At 33.1% G+C, this 18,205-nt stretch overlaps 2 protein-coding genes across 2 annotated transcripts in view; both read right to left on the reverse strand.

Annotated features, from left to right (window-relative positions):
• Positions 1-2,675: 2,675 nt before the first annotated feature.
• LOC108750274 lies at positions 2,676-9,169 on the reverse strand. The gene is made up of 21 exons (XM_018489625.1): positions 9,095-9,169; positions 8,833-9,028; positions 8,563-8,721; positions 8,234-8,481; positions 7,462-7,644; positions 7,277-7,377; positions 7,057-7,196; positions 6,837-6,970; positions 6,573-6,700; positions 6,336-6,465; positions 6,140-6,244; positions 5,909-6,061; positions 5,385-5,573; positions 4,949-5,082; positions 4,704-4,852; positions 4,044-4,207; positions 3,822-3,968; positions 3,367-3,497; positions 3,166-3,286; positions 2,911-3,060; positions 2,676-2,837 (listed from the first exon to the last, which is right to left on the reverse strand). The coding sequence occupies exons 1-21, from the start codon at positions 9,167-9,169 to the stop codon at positions 2,763-2,765; spliced, it is 3,012 nt and encodes a 1,003-aa protein (XP_018345127.1). The 3' UTR covers positions 2,676-2,762.
• A 445-nt stretch (positions 9,170-9,614) lies between these two features.
• Positions 9,615-18,205, reverse strand: part of LOC108750308 — a 28,598-nt gene continuing 20,007 nt past the window's right edge. The window contains exons 17-26 of the mRNA XM_018489674.1: positions 16,117-16,235; positions 14,916-15,172; positions 13,371-13,820; positions 12,926-13,162; positions 12,752-12,853; positions 11,814-11,983; positions 11,462-11,657; positions 11,218-11,366; positions 10,975-11,133; positions 9,615-10,690 (exon numbers count right to left, since the gene is read on the reverse strand). Coding sequence (XP_018345176.1) covers positions 10,570-10,690; positions 10,975-11,133; positions 11,218-11,366; positions 11,462-11,657; positions 11,814-11,983; positions 12,752-12,853; positions 12,926-13,162; positions 13,371-13,820; positions 14,916-15,172; positions 16,117-16,235 — 1,960 coding nt within the window. The 3' untranslated portion in view covers positions 9,615-10,569. The remainder of the gene's footprint in view (positions 10,691-10,974; positions 11,134-11,217; positions 11,367-11,461; positions 11,658-11,813; positions 11,984-12,751; positions 12,854-12,925; positions 13,163-13,370; positions 13,821-14,915; positions 15,173-16,116; positions 16,236-18,205) is intronic.

Below are 18,205 nucleotides of genomic sequence, written 5' to 3' on the forward strand. Positions count from 1 at the left end.
TAGAATCAACTCTTCTGTTTGAAAATGGAACCATTCGGAGGATTTCCCCCTCTTTTGATCAGAATTATTAGGGGATTCCCTGCATGATGCTTGAGATGGTATAAATACTGTAATCAGTACTAACTTCACCTCACTTTACTCATTAAAACCGCCGTAATCGTACTGCAAATATTTCTTGGATCTTTGGTCGTCATTTACGTAGTTTGTATTGAAAGCTTTAATATTTCCAAGTTTTTTAGTAAGACTTCATCCAGCTAAAAGCAAAGTGAGTATTTTGTCTCATTAATTTTAATTTATTAATTAATTTTACTGCTAGTATAGTTAGTATTTTACAAAAAATTAATGATTTTGTGATTAGAATCAGTTTAAGTTAAAGGATAGCAGCAGCAGTTCCATATAAAATTACGACAGTGCGTAAAGTAATAGTTTATTGAAAGTTTATTAAAAAAGAAAAACTTTATAAAAATTCATTCAAGTGTCTGTAACTTAAAGAAAAGAGAGTGGCTGCTGTTATACTTCGTATATCAATACTCGAAATATTATAACGCAATATGCGTTATAATATTTGCATATATTCACAATTATAATGTAATTTTTAAAAAATTGTTAAATTGAAATTTATAACGGCTTTTTGAATAAATTATTATTAAAGGATTATAAAAGTCGACGTTATATATGTATTATTGCGAAATTATTCTATCATATTAAAATGAATAAGTTAAATACAAACGGTTTGATCTTCTACATCAGGTCATCCTCAGTGTTTACAATAGTATAATTAAACATAGAGAACCAATAGATTGAAAACGGAATGTAAAAATTGAATTATAATGATTAGATACAATAATTTTAAAGAATTCCTTGTCAAATTAAATAATTTCATTATTAAGCTGTTGGCCGAAATTCAATTTACAATAAACATTTAATTAAAAATTTTTTTAAATTTTGTTTTTAAATTCTGCATGTGAATTCCTTCATATGTGAATCTTAAATCACAAGAAGTTTTCCAAAATTCCTAAAGCCGTCTGTATTACCAACTAAATCATAATATTTATGTAATAATTACTTTTTTCTTTTTTTACAAATTTGAAAATTTTTTTCATAATTAATAAGCATATGCATTAGTACTTGTCTGTGAGATGGAATTTACATCGAGAACAACGAAAAATTTTTCTTAAGATTTTAATTTTGAAGTTTTTTGTCATGTGTATACTTTAATGTTAGAAAAAGATTTTTGAATTTGTAAAACAGGAAAAAAGTAATTGCTATACAAAAATTACGATTTAATCGATAATATAGACGGCTTTAGGATCCCTTTAAACGAACTGCGAATTTAAGACACGGATCGAATTTATATATTTATATTATTATATATTTTATTACAAAAATTATATTCATGTTCTAGATGGATTCAAAGGATGTAGCCAATCGTACTAATCAATGCAATCCGACTCATACGCCAAGCGGACCTGGTCACAAGGCTGGGTACACAGGGAAGGGTGACAAAGCGGATTTGGACAATCATGCAAAACAATTGGATCCGAATAATCCATCATGTAAAAAGTAATATGTATTCATGTCTTACAGAGTTGGCGTTGTATTTATAATGTACGCCTAAATAATAACTGTATTGTAACATCTGAATATAATATAAACGACATGACATCTTAATATTATAAAATATCTTGTGTATTTTTCATTATCTTTACGCATTTTAAGATGCTCCTTTTCAATATTCCTATCCACTTTGACAAGAAGACAAAAAAATTATCCATTTTAGCAGAAATATATTAATTTTAATTACAAACAATTATTAGACAACTATCACTAATATAATATAATTAATAAATGAAGATTTATTTTAATCATAAAAACAATTAGTCTTGTGATTTTAATCTTTCGATATATATTATTATTATTTTACGCACATTGTGAAGAAGAAATACTTATTTCATTGTTACATATAAATGATAGAGAGCAAGTAAAATCAGAAAAACTGCCATATCGACATTATCTGCTGGGTTGTTGAATCCAATATCCCCAAGTAGCAAAATATTCGTCATTCTCTTCCTGCGTTGGACCACGAAACACCTTTATTTTGATCCGCGGAACATCTGCAAACAAATAGCAACTGCATAGTTTTTAATAGAATTTAGACACGATTGCACTAATGTTACTTTGATTTTAAGCGAAAACTCTTTTTGTCTCTGTCTGGTTTTAAAACGAGACAGATATAGTTTTAAATCTCACTTAAAGTCAAAGTAAGGTTGACGCAACCAATTCTTACATTCTTAAGAAAAATATCGCAATATTATTATCTTACATTTTTCTTTTCTATAATTCGAACTACTTTGGAATGAAGGTTATGAGAACAAAGTATAAATTTAAACGTTTCCGTAGTCGTAAATAATTGTTGATAACGATGTCTGCAGTATTACCTTTTTTTAAAACTGAATGACGCATTGCACTGGTTGACTCATTGCAGCTAATCGTCGTAAATATCGCTACATCAAGCAGACAAAGTATAACAAGAGTGCACTGCAAGAAAATATTGATTCTTTGATTATTTAATCGAATATTTCTGTCGTGTAATATTGCGTAACAAAATCTAGCTGGATAGAGTGCAAATCTATAAATATTTCACTAGATTACAGTCTGACTCACCATCAATCTCATCGCGATTGTTGAGCTAACTATAATAATTTTCTGAATCAAAGACACGGGAATTTTATATGCTACAGCGTCTATGGCATCTAGAGTTTCTAGAGCATGACCGATCCCGATTTTCCATCCCGCGGTTTGAGGGACCGTTTCTCTAGAGAGAAAGCCGTATTGTCCTGTAAAGATGAAGGTAACACGTCATAAAGACGCAAGAACGCAACATTATTCTTTTTTTTACAGGCTTTTCACCTGAGCGATTTGTTCGTAACACTGAGTGAATTCGTCGTCACGTTGTAAAGACATATTTAACAGACATAGATATTTCCAAATAGTCACGTTACGATTATCGATTTGGTTCGCTTCCGATAAAGCCGCCTCGGCTTCCGTGAATCGTTGCAGCTGAGACAATTTTCATATAAAAGCGATTTTGCATATGAAAGAATAATTTTGGCATAAAAATTTTTGTTGCAAATTTCTCTTTCTTTTTAACTTGATTTAATTCACCTCAAAAAAAGCGATTCCTGCACCAAGCCACGTTTCCGCCGTGGGTGAAGTTTTGCATGCCGTGAGAAATACTTTTAACCCACGCTCGTAATCGCCTGCGTTTTCGTAATACAATCCCATTCTAGTATAGTAAGGTTATTATAAATAAATTAATTCTATTTTTTTTTTCTAATCGCGCAATATCGAGACAAATGATTTTACCTGGTTTGCACGAGATGCAAATCGTCCGGCCTGTTGATCATTGAATTGGCGAACTCGTAGCAATGAATGGCATCTGCGAAATTACCCTCTTGAAAATGACAGTGTCCCATTAAACTACTTATAGAGTAATCCTGAAGAAAAGAAATATATTTGAGATTTGAATATGATGGCAAATTAATTTGATACGATATTTATATGATAATTAAATCAGTTAGAGACATAATGAATTATATTACTTACTTATTTATTAATCATTATAGAATTAATTTTATATAATTATATAATTAATTATATTTAATAATATTAGATAATTAATCTATTTATTTAAAGTTATCTATATTTATCTTTTATCTAAGTATTTATTTTACATTTTGCAGTTCGTAATTGAGAAACTATAATTGTGGTCGATGTATTTAAGTATTTAATAATGATGCAAATAGCAAATGCAAACGAACCAGTCCATAAATACTTTCAGCTTCTTTCAAGTACGATAAAGCTTCTTCGTATTGCTGCGATAAGTAACATCGCACGGCTAAATAATATAAAACATGGGTGGATCTGCCTGCTCGAGACATTTCTTTCTCCAACGCTAAGTCAGCAAACTATTCAAACAAATCGTGACAGCATAATTCGCACGTTCTTACGTAGATATATTTTTTTGAATACAGACATATTACTTCGCAAAAATGCAGTTTTAGCAGGAGTGTGGCTGTTATCATAAACACGTTATCCTGTGGACAGTGAATCATTGTCCAAGCAAGAGGATCTTCGCTTGAAATCTCCGTCTCTTTATCGTCGCTTCTCACGCTTTCTTCCGCTATTCGTAACACAAAATCTATTCCTGTTTAAAAAAATATATATTTCTCATATATTCTAATCTTATCTTTGCTTGACATGAAGATATCGTCGTAGAAGGTGCTATATCGAAGAATGCACAAAAAAGTCTATGTTTACAAAAAAAATTATGAAAAACTATTTCGCATGAGGTGTGAGGACCAGTCTATGTCGGAACGCATGCGAAGTATGGTTTATATCGAGAAAAATATTAAGCATGGTTTATGTCATATGAAATTGAAGAAAGGAAATTACGTAAATTCAATTAAAGAAAATTAAATAATACAATGAATAAATGAGTGCGAGAAACAGGGTTGAAAATCAAGGCGATTCCTGTCTTCAATTATACTACAAAATTTGTGAGAGGAAAGTATTGCTATATAGACCCTTCTGCAATTTTATGTAACATAAACCGTGTCTCTCGATATAAACCGTACTTCGTATTCATTCTCGATATAGCACCTTCTATGAGTCAGGCGTCGAATATGATAGGTTTGTTATACCTGAGCTGTAATTGATACGCGTGTAAAAAAGATGTAAGATAATCCATCCTTCAACAAATTGAGGATAAAAATCAGTAACAGTTCTCAGAAAGATTTCTGCTTTTTGATAACTCTGATCTTCCGCGAGAATCAATCCGAATGTCAATAAACTACGGAGAGAAACATTTATTACATGAGATTATTTAAGAATCTATTGCGTCTTCCATAGTTCAACTAGAAAAGTACACTTGCGTATTTTTACGTACGCGAATTTATCTCGTCTGTTCAAAAGAATCGCTTCGCGACAACACTCCCTTGCGCGCTCCGTATCGTTAATTTTCAAGAGAAAAATCGCATATTTGGTCCACGTTTCGGCATTATTTCTATCTGCCGCGATCGCCTGTGAAAAAAATTATACGTAATAATACATTTAATATGACATTTTTTTAACCCTCCGCGAACCAGGTGGAAAATCAACATGAATTCACCATATGTGAGTATATGTATATCTCATACTCTTTGCTATATTTCATCATAAATACAGATACTATAATTTAGTGTGATTGGTAACAACGCACTCTCCAGTTGCACGAAATCGGCAACATGCGCGCGGTACTTTTTAAAAAGTTATAGAAATTCATCTTGTTGGGGTGTGTCACACCCCACCTGGTTCACGGAGGGTTAATATAAATGATTAAGTACAGCCTGATAATGTCGTCTTGCATCATCTACATGACCTAATTCATAAGCCTCTTCAGCATAGAAAAATAATTTTTTAGGTATTATGGTGCGCGGCAAATCGTCATCCTCAAGGAGGCGGCTTTCAACGATCTTGTTGATGGCCTGATGCATTTGTTCGACGAGATACGTGTATACGGTTGCTATAAAATTCTGTACATAAATCGTAGCTTGCTAGAGCTTTTGCTTATTCTCAATTATGTCTAAATAAATTCCTGAATATATATCTATATTTGAAAGTTGAGTACGTTTTATATAATATATAACAATAATATATATAAATATGATAGAGAATAATCGATCAAAGTTAGATATTATGAATACAATATATATTCTTAATTTAAATTTAATTATCTCAGATGTGACTGTGCGCCGAAACGGTCGGATATTAATCACAGTCGATCTGAGACGCTAATAATATAAATATGATAAGACGCCCGAAACATTATTATAATAATAATTTTTAAATAATAAATATATTTTTAGACCTGGCTGTTAATGGATTGTACAGTATTCATGTTTTGTGCAGTTTTCTTGAATTTTTGATCCAGCAACGTGATCACTTTCAACTTCAAAGTGCTGCGTACATCTAAGTACGTGCCAGTTTTGTACAGATATTGCGTGAAACAAGTTAGCTCATCCTGAAAATTATTGTAACAAGCACACGAACGCGCAACGCAATATAATTCCTCGTATCTCACTGTTGGAATTAATCTCACCTCTTCAGGAGCGAAACAGTACTTCGTTTTGTCCACCTTTTCAGAATTGTCTTCCTGTTCTTTTAATACTGATGACTTTTCTCGTTTTTTTTCGTCACGAAAATTCTAGTACAAAACATATGTTTCTGATATAATCAATATATTTTAATTTATGATATTAAATTATATTTTACGTAAAAAATTTATTTGTTGATACCCTGTAACTTTCCGTTATAATCTCGACTATTTTCCGAATACAAGTTGCATATTGCTCCTCCGCTAAATCGAGAGAATAAACGTAATGCGACTTAGTTATTTTCGGCTGTAATTTCATCATCTCCTCGATTCTAATGACATCAATTATTTGGGATAAATTTTGTGGTATATATAATTTTTTAATAACTAAATACTATGGTATTTTTTATTGTAATTTATTTTTATGTTATGAACATACATGTCTGAAAAGTCACTTTCAAGTCTACAAGGGACAAGTGGATAAAAAAGCTTGAACTCGATTATGACAAACACAGGCTCGCCAGTCTCCGAAATTAACGGGCTACTTTCCGTTATTTTGATATCCATCTAAAACGAATAATCGAAATCCAATTGGAAAAAAACTCTCTTAATTAAAACTGATTTTTTTATGTGTTATATATAAGAATGTTTCAAATACTAAATAAATTTGCGTAAAATTCTAAATATTATATATCATGTAAACCTTCTCTGATTCTTGTTCTTTTAAATTTATACTCCGAGGTTCTGTATAGAAAATATCTTTTTCTAAACCAGTCTTCTCGGCTATACTCGATGCATCATGCGTGTACAATTGCGCAATTACACGAGTGCTTTTTACTATAGAAAATGTTTAAAGGAGGAAAATATTGAGCTTTTCAATAACAATTATTTATTATATATTAAAATGATTTGTTCACACTTACTTCCTGGAAAAACAAGCTCTGATAAATCGACGTAACATTGAAAAAGTTGACATTCACTCAATTCTTCTCCGTTTTGTTTAATATTGCTCTTTTCCGCGATTTTTTTGCTTACCATAAATTGAAATGGCCAATATTTATACCTTCGAATATAATTATAATATTTAACATGAATTCTTCGATCTTTTATACTTATTAGAAAAAAATTTTAATGGACATGTACTTGACAAGACGCTTCTTCATCATTTCGCTTCCCACATCCCACAATATACTGCGATTCATAAAGTTCCACTCGATTCTAGGCTCGTCCTGACATACTTTCTTCTGCAAATTACACATTATTTCGCGCTTCATCAGTTAATTTGTACAGTTAATTTGTTAGATCAAATTGCAAAATGTTGTTCCTACCTGTAAGTCGAGTTCTACGTCAAGCATGTTTTTTATGTTTTTATGTGCGTAATCGTAATCGAGTTTCCACTTCGACAATCTGGCGCGACTCTGTAACTTTGATAAGTTTCGCCATCGTTTTATTCTCTCCAGATCGCGATATTTTGTCCATTTACCGTCTTCGAATTTTACATTTTCCGGAAGCTGCGATAAAGAGTATCGTTTTTGTTTATATAATTATGATTAATTTTATTTTGCATAAATATTTTTGTTTTATCGAATTAACACACAAAGAATTCATTTAAAACGTTGTTAATTTGAATGCCTAACAGTTGTAAATTTTTTAATTGACTTATATTATATATAATTGATTTATATAAAAATGCAATCCTCTAGATTACATGTATTTACACATTCTAGTCACGTTCTTAGGACTCTGATACTCGCATTTATCTTTATAAACGTAATATGCGAGTCAATTCTAAGAACTTATCTTTTTTGTCCACATTTTATTGGCTCTGCTACGCATCCAATTCGTAATTTTTATAAAACTATTTTTTCTTTTATGTACAAATATTTATATACGCGTTATAACAAAAAATGCAAAGAACAGTATATTATCATTAAAAAATATTATAATCAGTTTATTTTTAATCTGATATATTATATAAGGAAAGAGGAAAGAGAGAATGTTGGTCTTTTAATAACTCTTAAATAAAATTAATTGACCCTAAAGTTATAACTAAAATTTCTATTGTCTTTAGCTAAATAATTATTGAAAACAATAAGATACCTCATTGTCAACATATATTATCGTGCCCGCTTTATAATCTGCATCTTCGGTAAAAAAAATTGGTGGATTGTAGATACTTTCCACCGTAACACTCAGGAAATTAATTTCTGCTTGCTCAGAAAATATCTCCTCACCGTCGTATATTACTGTCGCATTTAACAAAGGAAGATTTTGCCACGAGATCGCATTGCCATCAAACGAAAGATGTGGCGTTTGCACTATTAATCTTTCAACGAGCAGTTTTTCACCTAGTGGTCAAGGTTGTTAGAATTATTTTTAGTACAGTGTCTCGACTTTACTTTCTCCATGTCAGCGTGATAAATCATTACCTAGCAATATCGGCATTAAATCGAGAGTGCAAAAACCAATTACGCTTGATGAAGTCGATATTTGCTGTGGAACGATCGCTGTTATTTTCTGCTTGGATTCCATAACTGATCTGCTGGAATTAGGTACATGTTGATCTTGGACATCACTCGTTACCTTTACTGATAAAGCAATGATTTACCTCAATCGGAATAATTATTAACTTACTGATTATGAATTATTTATTGATATGCATGCAAATATGTCGTAATATGGAAGAGCAAATTCTTTACTTAAAATCGGCGTGGATACGATTGAATTCATGTTGTTGCGGTCGTTAACTATAAATAAAAATTCGACCCCGAAGTTGACGTCGTAAACTTGCGGTGGTTCTTTAAAATCCGGATCGATAATGAGAGGAATACTTTCTCCGAGCACTATGTCATTATGTATCACGATAAACGATATGCCAGTTTTTTCTTTCACAGTCTGTCTTATAAACAAATTTTCTCATGATTATGCCGTAATTGAATTGTACGAAAAAAAAAAACGTACAATGTTTTCAATAGAATCTATAACTATTTTTATGCTCCTTTCAATTGGCTCATCTTGAATCAAAGATTCTTCCATTTTTATATGTAGATGTATATTCGTATATAATATTGAAAATATATTTTTCTGCTGATTTTTGTCAACTTTTTTTAAAAAGTGAAAGAGCTTAACATTTTGATATTGCGAGTTTAATAAAATAACCTTCAGTATTTTAATAATAATGACGACAGTCGCGATTTTATTTTCAATTGTTTACTGATGCTGACTTCGAATCAAGGAATCATTTTATCTTGAATAATGTAGGTAAAATACATTTTCTGAATCGCGATATTATGGATATTAAAATTTCGTTGCGAATAAAAAGGTCAATCTAGTATAACAGTAGTAATTTTATTTATCAATAGTATGTGTATGTGCCTTCAATAATAAGCAAATATTTTTGTATAACGATATATATATATATATATATATATATATATATGCATATAAATTATTATTTATATAAATATGAGTTAATCTTTAATATACGATGCTCAGTTTAGACATCAGAGTCGAATAATTCGGACGAATTCTTTCTATATAATTTTTCTTATAAACATATTCTAAACTTTCAGCACCTGATTTTCGTGTTCTATAAAATTTATAGACGCTCTCCGATATTTTTTTTTCTCTTATATTTTCCGAGAGTCCAAAATATATTAGAGAGTAACAATCGAATTTACAACAAAAAAATATATGGAATTAACAAATCTAAACTTTCGACTCGCGAAAGCATTAGCGATTCTGAAATAGATTCATTGCCGTCAGCAATGAACTCCTTTCCTCAGGAAAATTTCCGTTATATATTTTTTTTTTCTTCCTGCAACTCGTTAATATAGAGTTGGTGAAGACAATAGCGAGACAACGTCATTTACTCTTTTCGAAACACATGACAATTTTTGTCACATTGACGACGCTTCATGAACATTACAATGTAATTGAGCTACAATTGCGTAATTTATGATCACCAACGTGAAGGCACAGTTCTCCAATGTATTTGCGCCAAAGCGCATCCTTTATACAATCATATAAAAAATTATTATACATGCGTATATGTATTAAAGTTACAAGTATCAAAACTTCGTCGCGCGATAAATTCGTCGATGAAAAAGCAAGATCGAAGTCATGACGCGAAGATGGGGACGCTCCTCGGGTTTTTCTTGTACCTTCTTTGACTCCTGATCTTCGAAATCACATCTCTCGCTCCATTTAATTTCGAGGAGGTAAATATACAGCGCGGAGGAAAGAAAAGTTATTTATATGACTACTTGTCGACATCTTTTTCGGCGTATACGTTGTAGAAAATTCATGTCTATGCCATAAAATTGGCTTCTAACGAATCGTAAAAACATCCTGCGTGATAAACAGTCTTTTGAGATAGTCCGAGCAACGGTAAGACGGCTAGATTACATCGAATGCAGATTTAACCGAACGTTCAATTATAGGGTCTTCATAGTTTTGTCGATGTGTCTCAACGTCGTTTCGGGCACCGCGTCCGTCAACGCTTTACGAAAGCCTTCGCAGCGAGTCAGTCGCCGAAACATCCTTTTTGCATGATTCCTGGAAATTCAAGTTATTACGATCATAATTATGATGCTACACTGAAAAAAAATTTATTAAATTTTAATAAATCATTTGTTTGAATAGTAACTAAATATTTATTAAAAATAGTTCTTGTATCAAATAAATATATATGTATATAAAAACTATATTAATTTGATATAACTATCATTTTTTTATTGCAAGTAAATATTTATTAAATTTAACACACATTTTTTTCTTATTAGGTATCGACTTCGGACATGAGAATGTATATTACTAAGTCTAATTGTAAATTCACTCACCTTGCGTCTAGATTTCCATCCATCAACAACTTTGCGCCCGCGTTTAGCAACTTGTCCCTCACGTCGCGTGGTAAGATCATAATATGATCAGGTCCAATGCGATCGGTGATGTCCGACAACAGTCGTGCGGTCGCCGCGCGAACGATAGCGTTTTGATGACTAAAAAATAGGAATCGCAACCTAGAGATTAGCTTCGTCGCACGGAAAAACGTTTCCTCAATCGCAAGGAAACTGCGGACTTACCCGGCTCCTCGAAGTACGATGATACCGATGGTTTTATGAGGCGGAAGATACTGCATCATCTGATCCAGCGCTGAGTTACTGTCCGATCGAAGAAATCGATTCGTGTCGGCTGTTCTGTGAAGCAACGGTCCAGCTATGTCGTCCAGATCCTAAGAGCAAAATATAAATAAGACGTTCGATAAAATATGAAAAAAAGTGCTTGAATTTTTATGCCTTTATGCAAAACGACATGCTTGATATCTACCTGATCAATACCCCGTATCTGAGAGCTGAAAACGTCACCGGCAGCGAGACATGCGGCTCGTGCTACTTGCGATCGAAGATTCTTTATGTGTCGCCCTAAAAGCCTTCCTATCGTTCCGGCCACACAGACGTCCAAGCCCTCCGGATGCTGCTTCGAGATCTGTGACAGGGCTTTCAGACCTTTCATCGTTATTTCCCTAAAACGCAAGATATAAACGCTGAATGAAAAGTTCGTTAATACTTGTTCGTTAATTATATTCCGGCAATGAATTATTCGTACAACGAATAACAATGATTTACCTGTCATACAATTGTGCTGATATTGACATAGATTTTACAAGATTGATACGTACCAGTCTTTATTCTCAAGCTGCGAAAAGCATTGCTGTACCATCCGTTTGGATTTTTCTGAGGGCTTCTCTATAACTCTCTTGTTGGAAGGCATTCGACACCTACTAGAACCGCGCACTGGTACTTTCGAGGGCATTCTTCTACGCGATTCGACATCTTCTGCAGATTCAGACTGCAAGAGAGTTCCGGAAATGTTAATTTTGTGTGTCTATGTGTACGTGCGTGTTCTATTAACGGAAAGAACGATTTTGCTAAAATATTTAAAAATTTAGGTAAACCCCCTGGTGAAAATTTTTCTCATAATTTTTATATGAACTGGAACATTTTTCAGAAATACTCAGAAATATTCGGAAAGTTGACATCTTCTCTCAGAAATTTTCATACAAGCGAATTCTGAAATATTCTGAAATTTCTCATTCCATAATTTTTATAAAGTATTTTAAAATTTTTTAGATTATTTTTTAGATAATTTTATAACATTTCATCAGAAATTATATTTACAAAAAATCTTAAAAATCTTACGATATTCCAATCTTACGATATTAACATATATGAAAAATTCTGAGAAAAAAATGTAGATTTTCTGATAAATGTTCTAATTTGTATAAAAAATGTGAGAAAGCTATAAAATTATAGAGAAATTCTGAAAAATTATATGAAAAATTCTGAGAAAAAATTTCACCAGGGAATACAGATCAGAAAATAATTTGGACTGTAAAAATAATTACATATGTAGAAAACTCAAGCGTAATGAGAAATGCTGTAAAAAGTTTTGACATTCTAATAATTAGTTTGAGCGTTTTACATAATTATTTTAATAATCCAAAATTTATTTTCATGTCTGTCTATTTAAATTTTTAAATACTTCAGCAAAACCGTTAAAAAATTCCATTAAAATTCTATTCTATAAAGAAATGTCTCTTTGTCATATACATCATACCTCAATCTTCAATATTCCTGGCTCCATATTCGTTTCGCTCGCGCTGTCTTTACTTTGTATGTCCTCCAAAGCATCGTTTACGCTCGATTCTTCTTCCGTGGACTAGAACCATAATTATATCTCAATCAGAATGTGCTCTTCAATAGGCAGTTTGATCGTATAGAAAGATCTTACCTCCTGAGTATTAATTTTATTATGTGAGTTATCATTTTCGACACTTCTCGCGTTCTCGTACTCGACGGTTTCGTGAGAATGGGGCCTCGATGCGATGATAATTGCCGGTGAATCACCGACCATGCTGATGTCTATGGGTGGATGACCAACGGTGTCCAATGATCGAATGGAAGCATTCTCGTCAGGTACTATGGAAGCGATTATTCTCTCCTCACTGAAATCCCTTGAATCCTCGATCTAACATTCGAAATATCCAACGTTAAATAAAACACGCCATTGAGTAAAAAAATATATTAAAAGAAACTTATATTAATTTGATTTAATACAATATAAAATATGTGATAATCGCGCATGAATTTTACTTGCATTTATTATGAATGATATTTGAAAGAAGAAATGTAATTCTTATAGATATTTATTTTTCTGTGATTTATTGTCTACTGACCAAATTGCGCGAATCGCAGCGAGAATTTCGCTTGATCGGTGAGTTAGAGATTGGCGAGTGATGAGCACTGTGAATGTGAGACGTCAGGTATAGTGATTCTGATCTCTTGGGACTGAATGTAACCTTCGATTGTAGCGATTCCTTGAATATCTTCGTGTCTTCGTAGGGTAGAATCCGCTCGTTCGATAACGCGGACACGACTGACCTTCTTCGCGCGCTCGACCTGTCGTCCTCCGGTTGTTCGGGAACGCCAGAGCTGCTTTCTGTACTTCTATTGCAATTTTCATCCACGGTTATTAGCTCATTGTGATTTGAATGCCTGGAAATCGATCCGATTCGACTCGCCGGTTTCATGTCATCCTCGCTGCTCCATTCCTTTGACACTTCGTCCACGGTCGATGCTTCTGCCGTTGCGATTGGGTATTCCATTTTGTTGATATCCAATGGTGTCTAAAATTTTTCGAAAAAGTTATTCGTCGATCATATAATGGCTGCGTTCCATTTAACGCTCGCAACGCTCGCGAGCATCGTTTGTACTTATATAATATTTAATAAACAACAAGGATGAAATAATTCTACGAGCGTTGTGAGCGTTAAGTGGAACACAGCCAATGTCTAATTATCTTAACTTACATTTGCAGAAAGAACAGAAATATCTGATAAAAATAATAGTATCTAAGCTCGCATTCAATGACATCTCCCAGTATTAAATGCATTTCAATGACGATGGCATTTTTCTTCAGACATAATGTTATTGTATAAACCTCACTTTACACGATCTATAATTCACGATTAGAATTCGAAACAGACTTCTATTTGTAATTTTATGTATCAAATGATAAATACAATTGTAGATAAGAAAATTTTCTTTTATTACAAGAAATACGACATCGAATACGTAGGTTAAATTGTAATTTATGTCACTTATATATAGACAAGGTTTGCTTGCCTATCCGATTGGACACGACTCTATTCACAGCTCTTATAGATTTTCAATTTTCATTACACCACATCCAATTGACCAATCACGAGTTATTCCCTGTACATTGTACATATTTGATGCGTCTTTATATTTATAAAAATAGACTATACTATTGTAATTATAAATTTATAATTCTAATTATTCATATTTTTTCTGTATTACGCAACGTATAAAATTATAAATAGAATTCTGTCTCGCGAATTTATTATAAATAGAATTCTAATCGCGAATTATACATTGTCTTTAAGTAGGCTTGAATGCCTGTTAAATAGATACGTGACTGAATAACTTCAGCAAATTTCAAGCAGACTCTATTTGAACTCTAATCTGACGTTTAATTACCATAATATTTAATGTTGAAAAACAAAATGACAGACTTCGGTTAAATTTTCGCTGAGGAAGTAACGACTCCATATATGCGAAAAAGTCTATTGCTGAATTGCTCTTCGTCGGTGATGGATCACCCTGTATATGTAAAGATTGCGATTTGCAAGTTCGATTTTTCAGCAGTTCGACGCGTTGTGAGAGGAAAAAGAATGTTAGTAAAAGCGATGATTTCTTACGAAAAAGGAATCGACGTCGTCGCGAGCGGTGCTCTGACGATTCGCCGTCTGTTGCGTGATAACGTCGAACGCCGGATCGCCAGCGTTCTGACTCCGCGGGGTCGACGATCCGCTATTGTCATTGCCATTGTAATCTCGTAATGTCGCGTCCTGATCTTCTCCTCGTTCCGGTCGATCATTCCTGGAAACGTCCGATGACGAACTGCTTGCGCTTTTCGGACGTTCGCGCGCGCCGATTGAGAAGGAACGCAGAAACTCTGGGAATTCAGAACGTTCAGAGAGATGTGATGATTATCATATGTGCTCACTGAAGACATCAATGAATGTTTAAGAAATCTCATTAGCAGATCTAGAAATTTGTTAAAAGAAGGGCCGCCGCAGGCAACATTTTTTTAAGATCAAATATACAAAAAGACAGAATATTAAATTATTATTTAAATTATTACATTGGAAAGGAATTATTTAAATATATAATTCATAAAACGTTTCACTTTAAATTATATTAACATAAAAAAGAAGAATAATATAATGGAATCTATGTTTTTTGTGTGTCTGAGAGTTTCTTATATTAAAAAAATATTTTAAGAAATTAGTCTTAGATTAGGCGTTATTAGAATTTTCTGTCCACATGTTTGTAGATATCGCGAGACTCGATAGACACTAATTTAAATGTGTTGCAATTTGGAAGATGAGACGGGCTATCGATCGGACTTTCCGCTGCAGCGCGACGTTCGATCGTACCTTAGACTTGACCAGCGGAATATTGATTACCTCGACCGGCGCGTCAGCTAGGCCTAAACTCTATATGCATGCACAACGACGAGGTGAAGAACCTCTCGTTCTATTTCGCTGTATTTCCAGCGCTGCGTGCTTTCGGGCACCGAAAGTTTCCATTGTATTTAATTTATTGTGTATCTTTCCTGAGAACGCAAGTCCTTTTAGTACAGCGCGACATTTCGATCGATGTACGAGATGTGCGATCCGATGTATCATATTTATTAATCAGGTATCGTGAAAGACAACCATCTATATCCACGAAGAGTGTTAATCTTTCGGTAATCTTTTAAATTTAAGCGAAAGGAAAAGTGTAGATCACCACCAGTTTAATTAAATGTCGAAATAAACATTAAATTGAAAATATCAGAGCTTCCTGGCAAATGTTTTTTTTTTTGTTTTTGTTGAGAAAGAGAGAACTACATACCTTGGTACCGCGATTCCTCCTTGTTCGAATTTTGTACGTGGTAGCCTTTCGCGTCGGGCGAGAAATGACGCCTGTTTCGTACATTGTACTCCTCTTCATTCACCATCGTCGCCTTATTACTGTAAGAGATGCAAAAATAGAAATCGACTTAGAAGTAATTTCACATGCAATCATTACGCGACATATTAATGTTTCAATAATGGCGGGGTTAGCGCGCAAAATGGTATTTTCACGCGAACTTTAGTTGCATAGCTGCATGTTTATAAGCTGAAACACGACGAATCTATATTCCAGAATAGCAAATCGTGGTAAATAAAACACGAGTGTCATGTAACACTAACGTGTCTTTTATGCTTGAGAATATTAAATTAACATAATAATGTTTATTATTAAATTGGTCGATTATTTGATCGAGCCTAAGCTTGATGACCTTTTCTCAAAATTAGGTGATCATCTTTTTTGTAGTAACGTTTTAGGCTTTTAATATAAAGGTTTGTTTTACACTTTACATTGAGTAAAAACGTATTTGTGAACAATATTTGAAAAGTACTGACTGAATATTTACTAAATGTATTTAATTTTTGGTACAAGAATCATTCATTTGATGTAACTATCATTCTTTCATTCAGTAAATATTCATTTATCGTAAGTCACTATTAAGTTAATATAATTTAAACAAATATTTATTAAAATGTAGTATAATATTTTTAGTACATTTTTTAGTACAAAGATTTATACCAAAATTTAATACATTTTTTCTCAATGCAGCAACTTATGCCGTTTCTCTTTCTCTTCGTCGAGATCGATATCATATCTATTTTCTTCTCATGAAGAATAAAACATTATCTCCATCGACAGCACTTTCGAGGTTTTCAATATTAATAAACTATTACACATCTATTATAAATCGCGCTACATTCTTTTATCCTCCTCAAATTCGATCCGCGATGGTCAACATACATCGTGTCGCTGTTTCGATTCAATCTCAAAGCAATGACCGGCGTCGTCGTCGTGGTGATGATGGTCGAGACGGACGCATTGCCATCCCCGTCGCCGTCGTTCTCGCGGCCAACATCGACTGACTTCCTGCATCGGAAGACACACGGGCAACAAAACAGAACGGCGTTTGCGATCTTGTATTCGCCGGACCTGTTCGCCGGTCGTACCTCGCCGACGAGGGCACCGTTCTCCTCCTTCATCTTGATCGGCCAGAGCTTGAAGATCATCCCGCACAAAACTTGAAGTTCATCCCGCGATGCCTCGTTGACGGTTCTCGTATGAAAGTTCTCGGTCGCGGCCGCGAAACGCGTTTCGTTTCACCCGATGGATTGACCCTCGGGGTCAGCGAGTGCGACGTCATGGTTTGAACGACTTGTTGCAATTCTGTCTCATAATCGTTCTTGCGATCGTATCCGTTCGCGAATTACGAAAAAATATCCGCCTGAATAAATAAAAAAGAGTCGCTGTTTTGCCGCAAAAAAAATAACGGTTTTGCTGAAATATTAGCTGAATATTTAGCTAGATATATTATATATATATATACAACAAAATTATTTTCAGATATCTAGCTAAATTTTTAAATTAGGTATCTCAAAAAAGTGATCTTGCAGTTATAGCGTTATAAAATTATCTAATTGTAAATAAATATAACTAAATATATAACGAAATATTAGCTAAAATAGACAAATTTCTAGCAAGTACTTGGATATTACATCTAATCATATAGATGGTAGAGATAGAATTTAGATTTGTGCTATAAATTCTATGCGTATGATACATAATTTTCTATCAGATACAAAAAACAGCAATAATTCTAGCTGGAGCAGCAAAATATTTTTTTGCGTACTTCAGTAAAATTGTTCTTTCCGAGCATCGAAATCTTATTGTTGAACTGGCCTTCCTAAATTTTACGACATCTAATTAGCGTTTCTAATCTTTCAATATATGAATCTTTTTCTTTCTTTATTTAATTTTTTTAATATCTTGTATTATTCAGGAAGTAATTAATAGTGTATAGTACAATATAATAATATGATACGAATGGAAAAGGTTAAATGTTGCCAAGTTTCGACCTTTCGCAATCGTTAGA

This window comes from Trachymyrmex septentrionalis, unplaced genomic scaffold, assembly GCF_001594115.1.
Source record: "Trachymyrmex septentrionalis isolate Tsep2-gDNA-1 unplaced genomic scaffold, Tsep1.0 scaffold35, whole genome shotgun sequence".
Lineage (NCBI taxonomy): Eukaryota > Metazoa > Arthropoda > Insecta > Hymenoptera > Formicidae > Trachymyrmex > Trachymyrmex septentrionalis.